Source organism: Toxorhynchites rutilus, chromosome 3 (genome assembly GCF_029784135.1).
Source record: "Toxorhynchites rutilus septentrionalis strain SRP chromosome 3, ASM2978413v1, whole genome shotgun sequence".
Lineage (NCBI taxonomy): Eukaryota > Metazoa > Arthropoda > Insecta > Diptera > Culicidae > Toxorhynchites > Toxorhynchites rutilus.
In genome coordinates, this window is record NC_073746.1 from 93670894 (window position 1) to 93690963 (window position 20070).

At 39.6% G+C, this 20070-nt stretch overlaps 1 protein-coding gene across 1 annotated transcript; it reads left to right on the forward strand.

Annotated features, from left to right (window-relative positions):
- The first annotated feature begins 12043 nt into the window (after positions 1–12043).
- On the forward strand, positions 12044–18149 carry LOC129773317 (uncharacterized). Its single transcript, XM_055776920.1, has 2 exons — positions 12044–12219; positions 13133–18149. Exons 1-2 carry the CDS (start codon positions 12044–12046, stop codon positions 18147–18149), a joined length of 5193 nt encoding a protein of 1730 aa, XP_055632895.1.
- Positions 18150–20070: the final 1921 nt, after the last annotated feature.

Consider the following 20070-nt stretch of genomic DNA (forward strand, 5'->3'; position numbering starts at 1 on the left):
TTTTCCATCTGGTTGATAGAAACAATCAAGTTTGTCATGCAATTTTTGGAGAAAATTAATGAAACCCTTCCAAATTTTTTTCATAAATTAAAATTAGTTATATCTTTAGGATAAAAATTCATGCAGCCATTCTTTGCCACACCAATATAGTTGTTCGTAGCTTTATTCCTTATCGCAAAATATTAGACCCGTAATTTTAATTTTTTTGTTAAGGTGGCTATTTTTATTTTAGGATTGATTTTCAATCGAAATGGTGAAATTCATGTGTCTACGTAAAACGTCACACTAGAGGATTAGACATTCTAATGAGTATTGATGATGTAATGGTGACAGTCGCTATAAATCAATGTAGGCGCATGGTAGTCTAGTCGCATAGGAATACACTAAATCCCTTTTTTACGCGAATATTTATTCCGTAATTTTTCATACGCGATTCTCTAGAAATTGCGCGATTTTCTTGAAATTAAACGATCTGCCTATCGTCGCCTTGTTGGGAAGAGAAATTCGGCGAGTGCGCGTGTGAGTGTGGCTGTGACGAGCGCGCGCCGATGACGATCTTTCTTACGCGATTCTCTCGAAATTGCGCCGATTGCTCGAAATTTCACGTTTTTTGCGCGCACGCATCAACTGCGTAAAAAAAGAATTCAGTGTATTGAACGAAGACTGAAAACATGATAACTTCGAGAAGTTGTAAACTCAAAAACGAAAAAAAACCGCCTCTCTGATTTTTTTATATGTTATGTGAAAGGCTTGAGCTTTCAAGAAAAAACTAGCTGATCCGTCTCGCCCACAATTTAGATTTGTTCAAAATAGTTTTGAATGTTCACAAATGACAAAACTGGAAATGGTTTTGTTCGAACCCACTTTTCATTTCAGGACATATACGTAGTCAATTTTTCTATTTATTTTGAAAATTCTCCAATATATAAACGACGCAAACTGACTAACGCAGTGAGTGGTAGAGTCTTGCTCTTTTGTTTTGGTCATTGCTTTCACATTATACGATCACTGATGTACACGACCTTACAGAGGGATAGTTCAATAATTTATGTATTGACAAAACATAGTTTTCATGCTAAAATATCTGTTTTTTTCCTGTTTGCAACTCATTTTTGGCCCTTTATTGCGTTATCCGTGATTTTCGTTATACGTGGTGACGTTGCCAGACTATTCCGCGGAAAATCGTGGTTCTACTGTACAGCCATTCCATGTCAAACCGTTAGACTGGTTCTCAGATTTTTGTCAAATGTAGTAGTTTTGTTCTTTAACGCAAATTATTTGACCCGTATTTTTTTTTGTTTTTTATTAGGGTGCCCATTCCCATTTTAGGGTGGTCCAAAAAATCAACTTTTTCCTATTTTTCCGAAAATGACTTTTTTTTAAATTCATAACTATTGAACCACTGAACCGGTTTATATGATCAACATTTCAAATTGAAGCCAATGGACTAGCCTTTTATTGAAAAAAATTGAACTTCCAAAAAATATGGATTTTTTTTTTCGCAGTGATCGGTTGTAGTAGTTTTTTATTGTTTTCATGGCTTCGTACTAAAGAGCGCTATATTTTTTTATATTTTTTCTTGAAAGCTGAGGGTTTTTCACATAACATATCTCGATGTCAAAGATGCTATTTTTTTCGTTTCTGAGATATGATTTTTCAAATTAACCGATAATTCGAAAAAACAATTTACCTCCCTTTTTTCCACTACAAAAATTTATAACTTTTGAACTACTCGACCGATTCAGATGATCAGCATATCAAATTGAAGCCAATGAACTAGTATTTTTTTAAAAAAAACTAAACTAAATTTGTTTTTATAGTGCATGGTCCCGGGACCAAGGGCGCCATATTTTTTTATATTTTTATTTTGAAAGCTAAGGGTTTTCTACATAAAATATCCAAAAATCATATGAGGCGATATTTTTTGTTCTTGGATTATGATTTTCAGAAATGAATCGATGGTCCAAAAAAATATTTCAACCCCTTTTTTCCACCACAAAAATTCATAACTTTTCAATCACTGGACCAACTCCACATATCAAATAGAGCTAATGGGCCAGTTTTGTTTGAAAAAATCACGCTTGGAAAAAATCGGATTTTGATTGCGTAATTATTGATTCTATTTGTTGTTCATAGTTTACATGGTTTCGGGACCAAGGGCGCATTATTTTTTATATTTTTTTCTTGAAAGCTGAGGTTTTTTTCACATAACATATCCGAATATTAGAGAGATTTTATTTTCTGTTTTTGACTTATGATTTTTCAAAGTTAACATGTTTTTTTCGTTTAATATTCCTATGCGACTAGAATTGATTTTTTACGCAAGTGTGGTATTTTTTTAAACAAATTTCAAATCAAAAGTTCTAAAGTTATGCATTTTTGAATGAAGTAATTTTTGGAAAATAGCGGAAAAATAATTTTTCGGACTATCGCTTAATTTTGAAAATTATAGTTCAAGAAAGAAAAATAGCGCCTCTCTGATTTTTGGATATGTTAAAATACCTCACTTTTCAAGAGAAAAATAAAAAAATATAGCGCCCTTGGTCTTCAAACCATCTAAACTATGAAAAAATGGGTGGGTTATATATATATATGCTATAATCGCAGGTTGACGTGGGACTACCTTAGCTTAGCAATCATTTATTTGCATTGATTAAACTCTTGATTGAATGAAACAATTTGCGAATTCAATTGAATTCAATATATTTGCTTTGTGAATAAAAAGATTGAACAAATGTCATGTAAGATCAATTCATGCATTGTGATAGATTATGTTCTTCGTTACAAGTAAATTTCATGACAGTCCTTCTACGTTTAGTCTGATGCCTAGGACAAAATATGAGAACGGAAGAATTATCAAACGATTATTTTATTTTACATTCTGAAGTTTGCATCTCTCAAGTGTACGTACTTCTCGAACCACGAATTTGCTTGAAACTTTAAAGTTCATTCGCCTCTAGTGTCTGCATGACTTTCCCAGGTTCCTAAGTTTAGAAGACCGTGTTAGGGAGCCATGTTCTAGTATGCACATAGACAAGCGAGTATAATAGCACTCGCAGTTTGCATTTTTTTTCAAAGCCGATTCCCTCGGAAATTTTGGTTTTGAAGCCTGTGTTAGGCAAACACATTTCAGTCGGAACAAAAATACATGCAAGTAGGGTGCAATGCCGATTTCCCCAGACACCTTGGTTCTGAAGTCTGTGTTAGGGAAACACATTTCAGTCGGAACAAAAATACCCCCGACCTGCATGAATTGGCAATGCCGATTTCCTCCAGGCACCTTGGTTTTGAAATCTCTGTTAGAGAACACATTTCGGTGGAAATTTTCGAACCACCCTAGAATGGAAAGCTCCCCCCACTTTCGTGTGTTTGCAATGTCGATTTCTCCAACGCCGGTTAGACGTAGTTCCACGTCAAAAGATGGATGTTCGACCGGGTAACGCTCCCAGGCAGCTCAATCCCTTATATTAAAAAATACGAAGTACTAAGGCTGAAAAGTTTTGAAAAATCTTGAAAATGCAGTACAAATTTCAGACTTTATACTATACCTATTAAGCGTGTCCACGTGGACATTATTCAGAACCCCTAGCCCCCTCACCGTGGACAAGCGTGGACATACGCGTACACCCTACCCTCTCTTAAGTCCACGTGGTATGTGGACAGCCCTTAAGGATACACATTTTGGTGTGAACAGAAATACCTCCTACTTGCATGTATTTGCAAAGCGGATTCCCTCAAACATATTCATTTTGAAATCCGTGTTAGGGAAACACAGCTCGGTGGGAACAAAAATTCCCACAGGTACATTGATTTTGAAGTCTGTGTTGGGGAAACCGTAAATCGGGCCAATCAAAACATGGCAGTGTTATCTTAACGATAACACTTGACATTTTACAGTTATTCAATTGTTTGTCTCATGAAAAATAACATTTGATTAGTTGTGATAGAAGCGTAGAAATATTTCCCATCAATTGATGCGAACATCTTTCCGATCTATTATGAAATGTTCAAGTTATAAGCATTCGGAATCTTTAATTTTTTCCTACATGTTCTGTGTTTAGGTTTTCATTTCACCCCCATATACTCCGGTTAGACATAGTCCCACGTCAAAACGACTACAATCAATAATTACGAAAACAAAATCCATTTTCTCCATAAGTTTAATATTTTTTCAAGAAAGGCAAAAAACATCGAACTTTTGTGCTATTAATGGCACAATAATGATCATATCAACTGTCTGCGCTATCCGGTTTAACTGGACAATAAAACAACAGAAGAAATACTCTTTGGCCTAAATGACTACTGTGTGTGTAATTCACAATTTATAGAAACGATAAAACGTGTAACATGTACACGATTAAATTTGGCTTGGTTGCAGCTAAGATGCTAATGAGCCTAAATAAATAAACAAATGGGATAAAAAAAACGATTGGAACGACGCAAAAAACTCCTGCAACGGTTTGGAAACGTAGCTAGCAGTAAACCAACCAGACATTATCTCCGCAAATGGCGGGCCATCCGGTATTATTCACACGATCACTTGATTATTCACATTAGACCAAATTAGACGAGCGTGCCTGTGAAGATTCTCGTCGAAATTTCAAACGTTGAAGAATTCTACTGAGAAGGCAGCCCGCGAACATCCACTTGCAAAAATCCATGCAGTGATTCGCCCAAGATTTTAAGACTCTGTGCGAAGAAGAGGGAAGACAATTTCAATACTTTTATACTTTCAATGAAAATTGTAACTTTTTATCTTATTTTGTTCTCGTGTCATGAATTATCAAACTGAACTAATTGCTAAAGTAGGTACAAAAAATATAAGAAAGGAAAAATTAGGATTGTGTCAGCATATCAGGCAAAAAAAAATATTTGGTTATATAGGGTAGAAGTACCTATCATCGCAATAGTACCAATTATGGTAATACGAGTGAGCTTTTTGTTAGTTTAGAAAGCATATCTTATTTTTAAAGGCTCTAATACGATTTTTAAACATCAGAAATCTCTTCTTTGTCGATTCTGGTACTTGATTCCTTGCGAAACATTGTTCTTACGTTGAAAAAATTAGTTTGAAAATATTGTGTCCCATTGATGCTTGGTTCTTAGCATTTTGCTAAGGAATATGCGGTCAAAATATAGAGATTTTATGCTGTGAAGTGGTTATTTTGACGCAAACACAGTGTAGACGCATACATTACAACCTTCTTGATGTTGTGATTTAACCAATTTATACGATATCGAATTAAATAAGTATTTTTGTATTACCATGATTGGTACAATTTAACATCTACTTGCCAATTATCGCAATATCGAAAGCTGCCTTGTTCCTTATCTGGTTGTACGAAATCCCTGCAAAGCTGAGTAGCCGAGTTGCTATATGTTTCAATTATGGTTGAACGTTGTTATGTACTGGTTGCTATGCTATTATGGTTGTAACTCACGTTTTCACGCTGTGCAATTGTATATTATAGGGCGCTTTTGAACGCCCAATAGTGTAGTGAAATAGCACTTTGTGTGTTAGACCGAGGCATATTTGTTTGGTCCAGTCTGTTGTAAATTAAATCTTAGGTGAATATGTTACTACCCTTTGTTCAGTTCCTGAAGGGAAGCGGAAACTGCATCACAATTTCTTTGTGACTAGCATTTTACAACCGGGAAGCACATGACAACAGTCTAATCTAGAGAAGAAACGGATATTCGGTATCCTGCCTATCCGGTCAATATTTGGTTTCCAGCCGGATACCGGATATTAGAAAAAAAAACTATAATTTCTCATTAACAAAAGATAAATCATAACCGTAACTTATAATGCTTGTCAATTGTTTTTTGATTAGGTCGGTGTTAAGTCGGAAGGGACCAAGTAGCAAAATTGAAAATGTCGAGTTGTTGATTGCATAAAGTTAAGCATTTTGTAAGCTACATACCACATTAATCAGATTTGGAAAATCACGCGAACACCAGGAATAACGTATCGAAATTGTTTTGAATGTTCAATGAAAACCCCTTGTGGCACCAAACTTCAATCTCGTTTTTCTCGAAATCATAAAAATGTCACATGGTCCGGTCTGACTTAACACCGAACATTTGTAGTTAATGTACCCAGTTAAGTGTACCCTCTCTTAGATTATCATCCCGGAAGTTCTTAATTTTTTTAAATTTTGGATACAAATAATGGGTTGATGTTCTTTGCATATTGAAATTATATGGCACAAATTCTGTCTGGAATGCCATAGTTATAGTAAGAGAAAGTGAATTAAGAGAATCGATCAAAGCAATAGCAAAAATTAGGCAAATATTGCCGAATAGTGAATAATAAATAATGAGTCTTGTACAAAATTTATTGGAATTTTCAAAACTGCCTTCTAATTTAGGAATAATCGCATTATTGAAAAAGTATTCATTAGAAAAAGGGAATTTTTGCATTCTATCAAAACTTTTTCCTGCAGTAAAATGACCTTCAGGAGCGTTCTTGGAGTCAAATGAATGCTGATTGATAAGGTTAATTGGATTTACTATTGACTTGGTTAATTAAACACTGTATTAATCTACGAAATCTTTAACAAAACAGATAAAAGCGATTGTTTCTTTCCAGTATTGTTATCCACTACACCTACACACACAAAAATAGAAGTATTCAAGTATTAAAATAATGATGCTTTAAAATAATGTATATCCCATCTTCATGCGTTGGTTTTTCACAAAGTTACAGCGTTTCTAAAATCACTTAAAAACTTCTATTTCGCGCTCCGTTCCCATAATTTTTGTCGTAATCAACGACATAGTATTGCATATTAGGAATAAGATTCAGAAGCATAGTCTTATTTAATAATTATTATTGTTTCGATTTCCGGTCTTTAATTTTCGCAGCAGTTTTGTTTTGGCATGAAATTGAACAACACCTTTGGAGCTCAGCATTAGGAAGTGGTTTGGCGTGATCGATTCCTGATCTTCGTTGTCCAGAGGGACATATGTGAGCGGACGGCAATTTATAATGGACTCCGCCTCGGCAATGAACGTCAGAAACGACTCATCATCCAACGTCTTGCGGAAGCAGAGCGTACTCAACGATGTTTTGACTGATCGGACGAGCCGTTCCCATGAGCCTCCCATGTGCGGAGCCGAAGGAGGGTTGAAGTGCCATTTGGTGTTGGCGTTTGTAAAAGTCGCGGCCAGTTCTACGTTAAGTCCGGAGATTTGCTTGACGAGATCCTTATTGGCTCCAACAAAATTTGTACCATTATCGGTGAAAATATCTAACGGTGAACCTCTTCTAGCGATGAAACGGCGTATTGTCATTTTGCACGACTCAGTGGAAAGACTATGTGCAATTTCAAGGTGCACTGCACGAACAGTTAGGCACGTAAATAAAGCAATCCAGCGTTTTACCTGGCTCCTTCCTATCTTCACTAGGAATGGGCCGCAGTAGTCAATACAATGAACGGTCTTACATATGGTGACAATCTCTCCAGTGGTAGTGGAGCCATTCTAGGTGTCTGTGGTGCAGCCTTATAGACTCGACACCAGGCACATTCATTGCTGATGTGGAACTTCTGCCTTATCTCATTCACTATTGTTTCGCCATTTGAATGAAGAAATTTTCTGTGAAACCAGTCTATAAGAAGCCTAGTTAACGGAGCCTTGTACGATCGACTGATTTTTTGTTGGGGGCTTCTTGCTGTTGATTTTTCTGCAACGTTTGTAATTCTTCGTAATATTCGAACTGCTGTGGCTGTTTCCAGAGTGTTGATTCTGCTTGCCGAAATTGTTCACTTGATAACGGTGTAGCGGATTTCCAACCTGAACGAGTGATATTTATAAAGTGGTGCACATATGCAATCGATCACACTAATCGCTCCCATTTTGAAAACCGGTGAAAATCAATTAATGGTACTTTTTCTGAAGTATGATGAATGTATGAAGTACGAAGTTCCTCGTTTGTGTCTGTCGCCGATCGTTCTCGTTGAGGCCAGTGATCTTCGTTGCTGTATAAGAAGTCTGGCCCTTTATACCATCTGCTTTTCGAATCGAATGAGGGGCCTTTTCCCCATTTTGTGGCTTCGTCTGCCACGTTGAGTTTGGTTGGTACCCATCTCCATTCTTCGATGCTGGATTTGGATAAAATTTCTCCAATTCTGAATGCCACATAATGACGGTATTTTCTGGAATCTGATCTCAGCCAATCTAATACAGTGGTCGAGTCAGTCCACATGAATCGTTTTTGAATTCGAAGCGTATGATTTTCGGCAATTGCTTTAGCCATGCGAGTACCCAAAACAGCTGCCTGTAGTTCTAATCGCGGCACGGATAGTTGTTTTAGTGGTGCCACTTTAGCCTTTGTTGATACAAGGGCACATCGTGGATTCCCTCGATCCATTATTCGGAAGTATGCAACGGCACAGTATGCACTTTCGCTTGCATCTACGAATATATGAAGCTGCAACGTATCGTAGCTTTCTTTTTCGTAATTTGGAAAATAGCACCGTGGAATTGTCACCGCACGTAATCTTCCGATGACTGCGATCCATTGGTACCATTTGTCGACAATTTCGTTTGGCAAGGTATTATCCCAGCCTATTCCTGTTCTCCAGATTTCTTGAATCAATATTTTCCCATGAATCAAGAATGCGGAAATTATGCCAAGAGGGTCAAACAAACTCATCACGATTTTCAATACTTGTCGCTTTGTCGGTACTATTTCTCCCGAAGCAATCGGTTGAAGTTCACTTTGAAATTCGATGTTGAAAGAAAATGCATCGTGTTCCGGTAACCATTTTATTCCAAGAACTCGCTCTGAGCCGCCTGATTCGTTGAAACTAAATATTTTGCATTTGTCGGAATTCTGATCCCCGACCCGTGTGAGAACGTGTTTACTGTTAGACATCCAATTCCTGATTTCAAATCCTGCTTTAGCATGTACTGTTTTTACATCTAAGGCAAGCTCTATTAATTCTGCTTCTGTATCGCTACTATATAAGAAGTCGTCCACATAGTGGTTGTTGATTATCGCAGCCGCAGCATCAGGATACTCTTTCTCGTACTCCTTTCCGTTGATGTTTTTAACATATTGTGCTGCGCATGGTGAACACGTGGATCCGAAAGTGGAAACGTCCATTATGTACGTATCTGGTTCTTCATTCTCGTTTTCCCGCCATAGGAAGCGTTGGGATTGTCGATCAGCCGCACGTATAAAAATGCGGTGAAACATCTCCCGTATGTCACCTGTTATTGCGTATTGACGTTGACGGTACTGACTGAGAACAGCGGGGAGAGGCGTTAACAAATCGGGTCCTTTCAGCAGCAAGGAGTTTAAGGAAATTTCATTCACTTTAGCAGCTGCATCCCAAATGACCCGGACTTTTCCTGGTTTACGACTATTAAGTACGAATCCAATTGGTAGATACCATATTCTTTCCGGATCGGACCGGTTGAGCTCAATTCTATCGGCTTTGTGCGCATATCCTTTAAGCTGGTAATCGATTATTTGATTTTGTAGATTCTTCTTTATTTCTGGCAATAATTTTAATTTTCGTTCTAGGCATTCCAATCTGCGTACGGCCATCGGGTAGCTGTTCGGGAACTTCACTGTATCATGCTTCCACAGAAGTCCTGTTTCAAACCGACCATTATTGAGACGAGTGGTAGTAGCTTGCAGTATTTGTAGAGCACGCTGATCGGATTCTGATTCGGGTTTGAAAGTGCTATCAGCTGCCAAATTTTCCATTTTGATGAAATCCTCCACCAGCTGCTTATGCAACGTGTCATCTCCAGAACACTCACATATATGAAGCGATGTATGCGTAGTGGCGTTACTTCCAATTTTACCGTATATTGTCCAGCCCAAACGAGTTTTAGTTGCGACTGGTTCATTCGAACGACGTTCGCGACTTTTCAGTGCCAAAGTCAATTTTAAATTGTCCAAGCCGATTAAAATCCTGGGGATTGCAGATTCATAACTTTTCACCGGTAATCCGCTTAGATATGGGAAATGTTCTACCATTTTCTCATAGTTCAATGATTGACTGGGTAATTGTAATGTTTCAACAGTTCGCACATTCGTTAATGTATGACGAGGTCCATTATTGGCACCAGAAATCTCAACGTTAACTCTTTGAGAATTAGCCTCATTTCTGGAAACATTTGCAGTCCATTTCAAGCAGAGTGGATCTGCATCACCATTTATATTTAATTTCTTTGCTATGCGTGCTTCTAATAGTGTCACGGATGATCCATCATCGAGAAACGCAAATGTTTCAATCGAGACTTTTCCGTTATGGAGTGTAATTGGAATCACTTTAAATAATGCCGAATGTTGTATATGCTGGTGCGCTCCAACCGATTCGGATTTTCCAGGATGTAGAAGTTGGTGGTGACGAGCTTCGCACCCGTCTATACCACATAAATATGTTGCGCGACATGGCCACTTACCATGTGGGATTATGCAACGCTTGCACAGTTTGTGTCGCGCCACAGTTTTCCATCGATCATCGACACTCATTCTTTTTAGCTCCCAACATTGTTTAGCTTTATGACCAGGCTTATCACAAATTAGACACGAATTCATTTTGTCTGTTGCTTGAATTTTAAATGTTTTATATGCGTTTCTCTCTCTTTCAGTTGAATCATCAGAGTGTGTTAATGAAATTCCTAGGTTTGTGCTTTTCAGGATAAATTTGCTTAGGTGTATCCCACACTTCAGGATATGCTACATCGCTAGCAGCCGTCGCGAGAGTGGACATATATTCACCGAATGTATCCAGATTAGTTACAGAACAATTACGTTTATATAGTGCCCAATCTAATTTTATACTTGCTGGAAGTTTATTCACCAGTTCATGCAGTAAACTCGGATTGTTAAGCTGTGCCTCTTGTTGTGCCGCTTTGAGATGTGCACAAAGATTTTGTACGACGAGCCCGAAGCTAACCAAAGTTTCTAGCTTGTCAGTCTTCGGTGCTGGAATAGATTTTACTTTTGCGAGGAGTACTTGTACAATCAATTCAGGACGTCCATAGAGTGTTGTCAATGTTGAAAGCACGATCGGGACCGATTCTGGCATGAGCAAATGGGACCTGACCGCTTCTAGAGCATTGCCTTTGAGACAACGTTGTAGTCTCATCAAATTTTCTCCATCGCTAAATCCACACATAGATGTTGAATTCTTATAAGCACTAATGAACATAGGCCAATCTATCGGATTGCCAGCAAAAATGGGCAATTCTTTTGGAATCACATGACGAGCGGACAATTGTCGCGAAGTTGGACCCGCATTATTTTCAATTTGATCTGGTATTACGTACGCTTGTTGATTCCCCTCTTGTCTGGGAAACATTATCGATTCACACATACTGTTATCGTGTACTGGACCAGAATTTTGCATGTAATTATTATTGAATGTAGGTTCATTATGTACATACTGCACTTGATGTACGTGTTGGGATTCTATTGCTTCTATACCTGCCCCCCAATTAACAGTTTTCTCTTGGGTCAAGGATGGTATGACCTTATTACCAGAATTTGTAGTTATACCATGCTTCTCATTGAGCGATACGACTTTAGATTTACGAATCGCACCTGTGCTAATATTCGTAGAAACAAACTCCTTGATGATTGTCGGATTAGCAGTCGAAGTTGCCGTTGGGGTTAATTTATTCCCTGAACCGGTATTCAACACCTGACTCTGTCGATCAATCCACTCTTTTACCTTGCTTCTACTGCTTTGCGCGCTAGTACGACTCCTTTCACTCTTATCGTCATCGACTATGGTTTCTCCTAACAACTGATACTTCCGCCTCACATAATCTTCCTCAATGGCTTTTTTTTCTTCCCTCGACACCTTTTCTTGTTCTTCTTTCTCTCGATGCATTTTATCTGCAAGAGCTTTTTCCTCTTCTAACCGTTGCAATTCCAACTGTACTCTCACTTTCCGCGCGCTAGATGTATCCGATTTACCACTCTTGGATCTGTTACATTTATCTTCACATTTTATGCATCTCCACGTTTTATCTTTTATCGAAGCATCAACCTTGGCACAAGTGTAATGCCACCATGCATCACAGCTGTCGCACTGTACCATATCTTCTGCTGATTCAGGTTGAGAACAACCTACGCACGCTGATGTTGCACACGCCTGAGACAACATTGGATGTTCGCGACGAACGCGACCCGAGCCAGCTGCAGACGAACAGGGGGAGAACGATGATGCAATCGGAAGAAACGAAGATGTAATCGGCTGCACTCGTCGATGCAGTCGTACACACATACATAGCGAGAAGTGTAGTTTTAAGTTTTTCTTTTTCTTATTCTGTTAGTGCGTAAGGATGTGTAGATTTAAGTTTTTCCTCATTCTGTTTGTGACAATTAAAGGAGTAGGATCTTAAATTGAAATTGCCTTATTTTGAAGAAGTGTCCCAGTGAAGCAGCAGCAGTGAAATCCAATCTGGTCAACAGGGCGACCAACGTAATTTCCATCCTCCGTTGTCTTGTGAGTCACCGGGCGACAAACAAGCAACGAACGTGTTCGATCCTGTCGTCCTTTTGCCAGCATCGTGTTGTGCAGCGGTTAATGGCGTGTTTTAGCCGCTAAAATTTCTCTGCTAGTTCTGCTGTGTGCCGCTAAAAGTTAGGGTAAAAATTGACTTTATTTCGTGTTGTTTTACGGCGAATGTGCGCCGTGGTCCTTCGACGAGTCAGAGCAAGCTGCGATCGTCAGCGACTTTGTGTTGTGTTGAGACAAAACATTTGGTCCTTCGAACCGGATAATTACCAGTGTGATACGTGTATTCGCGATTATTAAAGGATTTGAGTGTTATACATCCTTCCGCGATTAATAAAGTGTGAGCCTTCATACGCAGTGTGAACTTCCGAACAGTGTTATTTTGAAGTTTTGAACATTTGAGTTGTGTTAGCGAAAGTGTTGCCATTTGAGAGCAATTGAGAGAAACCATGGAGCAATTTAAACAATTAGTTTACCAGAGAGGCCGAGTGCAGGCGCGAGTATCGGTGATTATCAACAAGCTAAGTGATGCGATAGAGCAAAACGATAATACCAACTTATCGCAGTTAAAAGCGTATGAGAAGAAGCTAGAGTTGCATTATGCGGAGTATATGGCGAAACATGATTTGATCATGGCTCAGTGTCCCAGTTGGGAAAACAGAAGACCAGGACGAAAAGTTGGATGAGTTTGACAGCATTCATACTGATGCTTTGGAGAAGCTCAATCATCTGTTGGATTTCTTTCGTGCCGATCCAACACATAACAACCGTAGATCTCCTCAAGTTATTGTTACCCAACAACCTCTGAAGACGCCGATTCCGACATTCGACGGAAAGTATGAAGCGTGGCCAAAGTTCAAGGCGCTGTTTAATGATTTGGTAGGTAAGTGTGGTGATTCCGATGCAACAAAACTGCAATACCTTGACAAAGCGTTAATTGGAGAAGCTTCCGGCATCCTGGATGCCAGAATCATTAACGACAACAACTATCAACAAGCGTGGCAGTTGTTAGAGGAGCGGTTTGAGAACCCGCGAGTGATCATCGACACCCACATTTCCGGTTTATTGTCGATGAAACCAATATCTAAGCAGTGCTGGAAAGAACTGAGAAACTTGATCGACAATTGCAATCGTCATGTAGAGGGGCTGCGATTTATGGAGCAAAGCGTCGATGGGACAGCTGGTCTTATCGTTGTGAAGCTGCTGACATCTTGCCTCGATGGAGAAACGAGAAAGCAGTGGGAAAAAACTTTGGAACATGGGGAACTTCCGAACTTTGATGAATCCCTAAAGTTTCTCAGGAATTATTGTCAGGTCCTCGAAAGGTGTGAGATAGATAAGACGTCCTCTTCAAACGTAGCCAAAAAACTTCCTAAGTCGGGGAAGCCCAGCTGGTCACCGAGAACATCTCATCCAGCGACATCCGTTCCATCAGATAGCGTGTGTGACGTGTGCACAGGGTCGCACCTTAATTACAAGTGTCCTTCTTTCCTGAAAATGAATGTTGGTCAGCGTGTCAGCAAGGTGAAGCAAATTGGGATGTGTTTCAACTGTCTTCGTAAAGGCCATCAAATTCGAGACTGTCCTTCAGATAAGTCATGCTCGAAGTGTGGTAAAAAGCACCACACAATGTTGCACTTTGAGCGCGAATTTTGTACCGAACCTAAGTCGCAAAGTTCAAATACTTCGGAAAAGACAGCATCAGTGTCAGCTATTCCCGAAAGTCCAGTGTCTACAGCATGTTCCAGCATTCAACGACCAACAAAACAAGTTCTTTTGATGACTGCGTTGGTGAGTGTAGCATCAAAAAGTGGGAAAATATTTAAGCTACGTGCCCTTCTCGATTCCGGGTCTCAAGTTAACCTGGTATCTGAGTCTGCTATTCACTTACTGGCGCTTCCAAAGTATCCTGCGAACGTTCCAGTTATTGGTGTAGGTGGTGCCAAGTCTAGAATCCTACATCATGTGATTATGCGCCTATTTTCCGACTATACTGGGTTCCAAAGTGACGTGGACTGTTTAGTGACAAGAAAAGTGACAGGAAAAGTTCCTTCTGCTCCAGTTGACATTTCTGAATGGAATATTCCGCCAGGTATTGTGTTAGCCGATCCAATGTTTAATGAGCCAAGAGATGTGGATCTGTTGATCGGGGCCGAACTATTTTTGCAAATTTTGAGACAAAATCAACTGAAATTGGCCGAAGGTCTTCCAAGCTTGTACGAGACACAATTTGGATGGGTTTTTGCTGGTGCTCTCAAGTACGAGACCGAAGCTGTTAACGTGTTGTGTGCCACCAATGAGGATCCGTTGTTGAAAGAGATTCAAAGGTTTTTCGTGCAAGAAGAGCTTTTTGAGGAGAAAATGCCAACTAGTGAAGAACAACAGATAGAAGACCATTTTTGCAGAACGTATCGTCGTGATGAAGATGGTCGATTTGTGGTCCAATTACCTTTCCGCGAATCCATTAACCAACTAGGTAATTCCAGATCTTTAGCAATGAAGAGATTCCTGTCAAGTGAAAAGCGCCTATCCAATGATACAATTATGAAAGAGATGTACCAAACTTTCATCAAGGAATACCAGGACCTTGGCCATTGCCACGAGATTCACGAGGAGAACGATCCACCAGGACAGCAGAATTATTATTTTCCACATCATGCTGTACTCAAACCTTCAAGTACCAGCACAAAGCTACGTGTGGTATTTGATGGTAAGGCGAAGTCAAATGGATTATCCTTGAATGAAGTGCTAATGATCGGTCCCAAAATCCAAAACGATTTATTTGCCATACTACTGCGTTTCCGGAAACACATTTATGCATTTTCAGCAGATGTTGAGAAAATGTATAGGCAGGTGAAGATCGATCCAAAACAAACGAGATACCAAAGAATTGTCTGGCGTGACCAGCCCGCAGAAAAAATAAAAGTGTTAGAGTTGTCAACGGTAACCTATGGGACATCTCCTTCGTCGTTCTTAGCAGTGAGATCAATGGTTCAGCTGGCACGAGATGAGAGTAGAAACTTTCCTGCAGCTGCCGAAGTGATATTGGAAGACTGTTATATGGACGATATTCTGAGTGGTGCTTCAACGCTATCATCTGCGAAGCAATTGCGATGTGAAATCGAGCAACTTATGATGAACGGAAAGTTTCCTATTCGGAAGTGGTGTTCTAACAACAACGAGGTGCTCGATGGTGTTCCTGATCAAGATCGTGAGAAATTAGTGCACATAAAAGATTCTGGAGCGAGTGAAACGATTCGAACTTTAGGTGTTCTTTGGAATCCGAAAACTGACCAGTTCCTGTTTTGTAGAAGTCCGGAAACGATGCAATCCGATGCGAAAGTGACAAAAAGACATGTTCTATCCCAAATTGCCAAACTGTTTGACCCGCTCGGGCTCATATCACCAGTAATAGTGTCAGCCAAGTCCATTATGCAGCAATTGTGGGCTGCTGGGTTAGGATGGGATGAGGCCCTCGAAGGTGAGATGTTGAAAAGATGGATCGTGTTCCATCAGTCACTACCGCAGTTGAACGAGATACAAATTCCGAGATGTGTCGTAATCTCTGATGCTCATCGCATTGAAATTCATGGCTTTTCCGATGCGTCGTGCACTGCTTATGGCGCTTGTGTGTTTTTACGTTGTGTTCAAACGGAGGGAACAGTGTTAGTTAGACTAGTGTGTAGCAAGTCCAGAGTTAGTCCTTTGCGTCGTCTTACTATGCCTAGACTTGAGCTGTGTGGCGCATTGTTATTGGCAAGATTGATCAACCTAGTGATACCTATTTTGAAAATAAAAGTGCATGATGTCAAGTTGTGGTCGGATAGTCAGATAGTGCTTGCGTGGATAAAAAAGGATCCCAATCAACTTCAAACCTACGTGAGAAATCGAGTTATAGAGATATATGGACTTACTAACGATTATGAGTGGAAGTATGTAAGATCTGAAAATAATCCAGCAGATCTGGTTTCCAGAGGCTGTCATCCAGAAAGTTTACGACGTTCTGACATGTGGTGGAATGGTCCGCCGTTTTTGCAAGCTACCAACTACGAAATTCTGGAGACACCAATATTACAAGATGACGAATTACCAGAAATGAGAAGACCGACTGTTAGTAATCCAGTGGTAAATTTTGAAGATGAACCAATATTTGAGCGGTGCGGCACGTTTTCAAAATTGCAACGTGTTTTGGCACAGGTGGTGAGATTCACTCGACTACTATGTATGGCGAAGGAAGAGCGAAACAAATCCCAATACATTTCTGTACAAGATATGCGGGATGCGATGGGATATATAGTACGAGTACTTCAGAATACTGCGCTAAATGAAGAGATCCAGTGTATTCAGAGAAATAAGTTACCCAAGCGACTTGCAAATCTTCAACCTTTTGTGGACGAGAAAGGATTTCTACGCGTCGGCGGACGTCTACAAAATTCTAAATTACCGTACAATGCCAAACATCAATTGCTTCTTCCACATAATCATCGGGTGACGGAGATGCTGATTCGACAATATCATGAGGAGAGACTTCACGAGGGACCATCCGGTTTGCTGGCAGCGATAAGACAAAAATTCTGGTTTGTAAAAGCTCGTTCTGTTATTCGAAAAGTGACACGCAGCTGCGTGAAGTGTTTTAGGGCCAATCCGAGAGCAGTGCAGCCATTAATGGGAAATTTACCAGAGGAACGTGTGACGTTAGCTGCAGCTTTCGAGCTCACCGGTGTGGACTATGCTGGTCCTGTTATAGTGAAAGAGGGAAGATACAAGCCGAAACATATTAAGGCGTACATCGCATTGTTTGTGTGCCTCACGACGAAAGCTATTCATCTCGAGTTGGTTTCGGATCTAACGACCGAAGCTTTTCTTGCCGCTTTGGATCGATTTATCAACCGACGTGGAATGGTTCGTAAAATTCTGTCGGACAATGCAACCAATTTTGTTGGCGCTGCTAAGGAGTTACACCAATTATTCGTGATGTTCCGTGAAGAAACTTCAAAGACTAGAATTGACGATTTTCTACTTAAACGTGAGATAGAATGGAAATTCATTCCGCCTAGAACCCCTAACTTTGGCGGATTGTGGGAGGCAAGTGTCAAAGTGGTCAAACGTCATCTACATCGTACGTTAGGCAGCGCAATTTTGACGTTCGAAGAGTTCGGTACCGTTTTAACGCATATCGAAGCTATAGTGAATTCCAGACCACTTTATGCGTTATCTGATGATCCCAACGAAACACTTCCGATAACTCCAGCTCATCTGATGTTCGGTAAACCGTTGGAGCCAGTTTTGAAACCATCGTATTCTGATATAGCAGTGAACCGTTTATCCCGACATCAGTATTTAAATCATTTACGTGATAGATTTTGGACAAAGTGGTCCCGTGATTATTTGTCGACGCTACAGTCAAGAGCTAAATGGACCGAAGGTGAGCCGAATATGAAAATGGATACTGTTGTGTTAATTATAGAAGATAATCAACCCGTTCAATCATGGAGATTGGGTAAGATTGTTGCACTTTACCCGGGAGGAGATAATGTGGTCCGAGTCGTTGATGTAAAGACATCGACAGGAGTTTTCCGACGATCTATCCGGAAGTTAGCACCTCTTCCTATATCTGATAACGATAACGGAGAGACGAAGGTTTCCGATTTGGAATGATATTCCAACCGGCGGGAGTATGTTCGCGACGAACGCGACCCGAGCCAGCTGCAGACGAACAGGGGGAGAACGATGATGCAATCGGAAGAAACGAAGATGTAATCGGCTGCACTCGTCGATGCAGTCGTACACACATACATAGCGAGAAGTGTAGTTTTAAGTTTTTCTTTTTCTTATTCTGTTAGTGCGTAAGGATGTGTAGATTTAAGTTTTTCCTCATTCTGTTTGTGACAATTAAAGGAGTAGGATCTTAAATTGAAATTGCCTTATTTTGAAGAAGTGTCCCAGTGAAGCAGCAGCAGTGAAATCCAATCTGGTCAACAGGGCGACCAACGTAATTTCCATCCTCCGTTGTCTTGTGAGTCACCGGGCGACAAACAAGCAACGAACGTGTTCGATCCTGTCGTCCTTTTGCCAGCATCGTGTTGTGCAGCGGTTAATGGCGTTTTTTAGCCGCTAAAATTTCTCTGCTAGTTCTGCTGTGTGCCGCTAAAAGTTAGGGTAAAAATTGACTTTATTTCGTGTTGTTTTACGGCGAATGTGCGCCGTGGTCCTTCGACGAGTCAGAGCAAGCTGCGATCTGAGTGTGCGATCGTCAGCGACTTTGTGTTGTGTTGAGACAAAACATTGGAGTTTTCCCTTTTTTCTTCTTCTGGTCGACGTTTTTGCTCGCTGAACTCATTTTTCTAATCCTCTGATGTCCACAAAAATTTTTTGAGAAATGTTTGGATTTCCGGTCTATAATTTTCGCAGCAGTTTTATTTGTAACAGCTCAAAACTGTAAATAGTTTTATTTTAAATAAATCGATTCAGTACAAATAGAATGTCACTTACATTTTTTGGTATAGTAACTCGAAAATCAAACAAATTTCTAGCTCAACTAATTCAAATCGTTTAGCTCCTAAAATAGTAAATTTCAGTAAATATTTTCCAAAAAACTAATAAATTCACCTTTCCACTAATTCTAATTTAAATTTTATTTCTTTTTCAATTTCCTATTATAGTTTCTACTCCCTATAACTTTAGTCCTTTTGATTCAACTGTAATTTAACTTCCTTTCGCTTTCAGATCTCAACCAACTATAGTTTCCTGCTCAATGCACTGTATAGACCCTTTTCTTCTATAATTCAAATACTTTTTATCTCCTCCTTCATTCGATTATTCTTCAGTTTTTCATCTGTCTCTATCTATGTGCTATAAACAGTTTCCTATTGCTTCACGCGCAGCATCTTGGACCATTCTAACTCCGACAACTCCGATAAGGGGATTCGGTTCATGGCGGGCTAACAATTATTGAAGTATTATTTGAATCCTATTAACGATTTTCCCATGTCACACCGACTATTATCATAATGGGTACACTTATTACGAAACTCCAGGAACACTACTACCATAATGGGTACATGGAAGTGGCATTTTCAAACATGTTTTATATACGATTTAGTCTATTAATCATCGAAATATCAGTGAGAATCTTCAAGAACAGAGTTCAAACTGCTAGAAAAAGTATACTTTTGTATACTTTTGATCTAAAGTAGAGTATTTATTCGCCATTTTCTGCAAATTGATGACATATGTCCTCCATAATTGGTGCACTTACCCTATCAGGCAAAATGCCAATCCAAAAAAACAGGAACATCAGTAGCACTGATTATACCATTGTACATAAATTACTTCTATCTGAGGTGCTTGTGCAATGCTACGGATTATTTTCGGCATGTATGTTTTCTGTAATCAGTGATGGGAATGTTCGAATATATTCGCGACTAAATATCCTCTTTATTGAAATGCACCACGTTCACGGGTGTGTTAATTTGATCAGCAAATCCATCGATTGTTCGTGAACAAGAAAAGAATGAACTGATTATTTAGTTATCGTGGCCAACGCACAAGCGAGCTTCATGAGCAAAGCGGTAGTAGA

What these genes read in the sequence shown, in the direction of transcription:
- LOC129773317 (XM_055776920.1), top strand. Translation starts at nt 12,044, where the DNA reads ATGCATCACAGCTGTCGCACTGTACCATATCTTCTGCTGATTCAGGTT. An exon ending in CAATCGGAAGAAACGAAGAT is followed by an intron (nt 12,220 to 13,132) that starts GTAATCGGCTGC and finishes ATCATGGCTCAG; the next exon opens with TGTCCCAGTTGGGAAAACAG.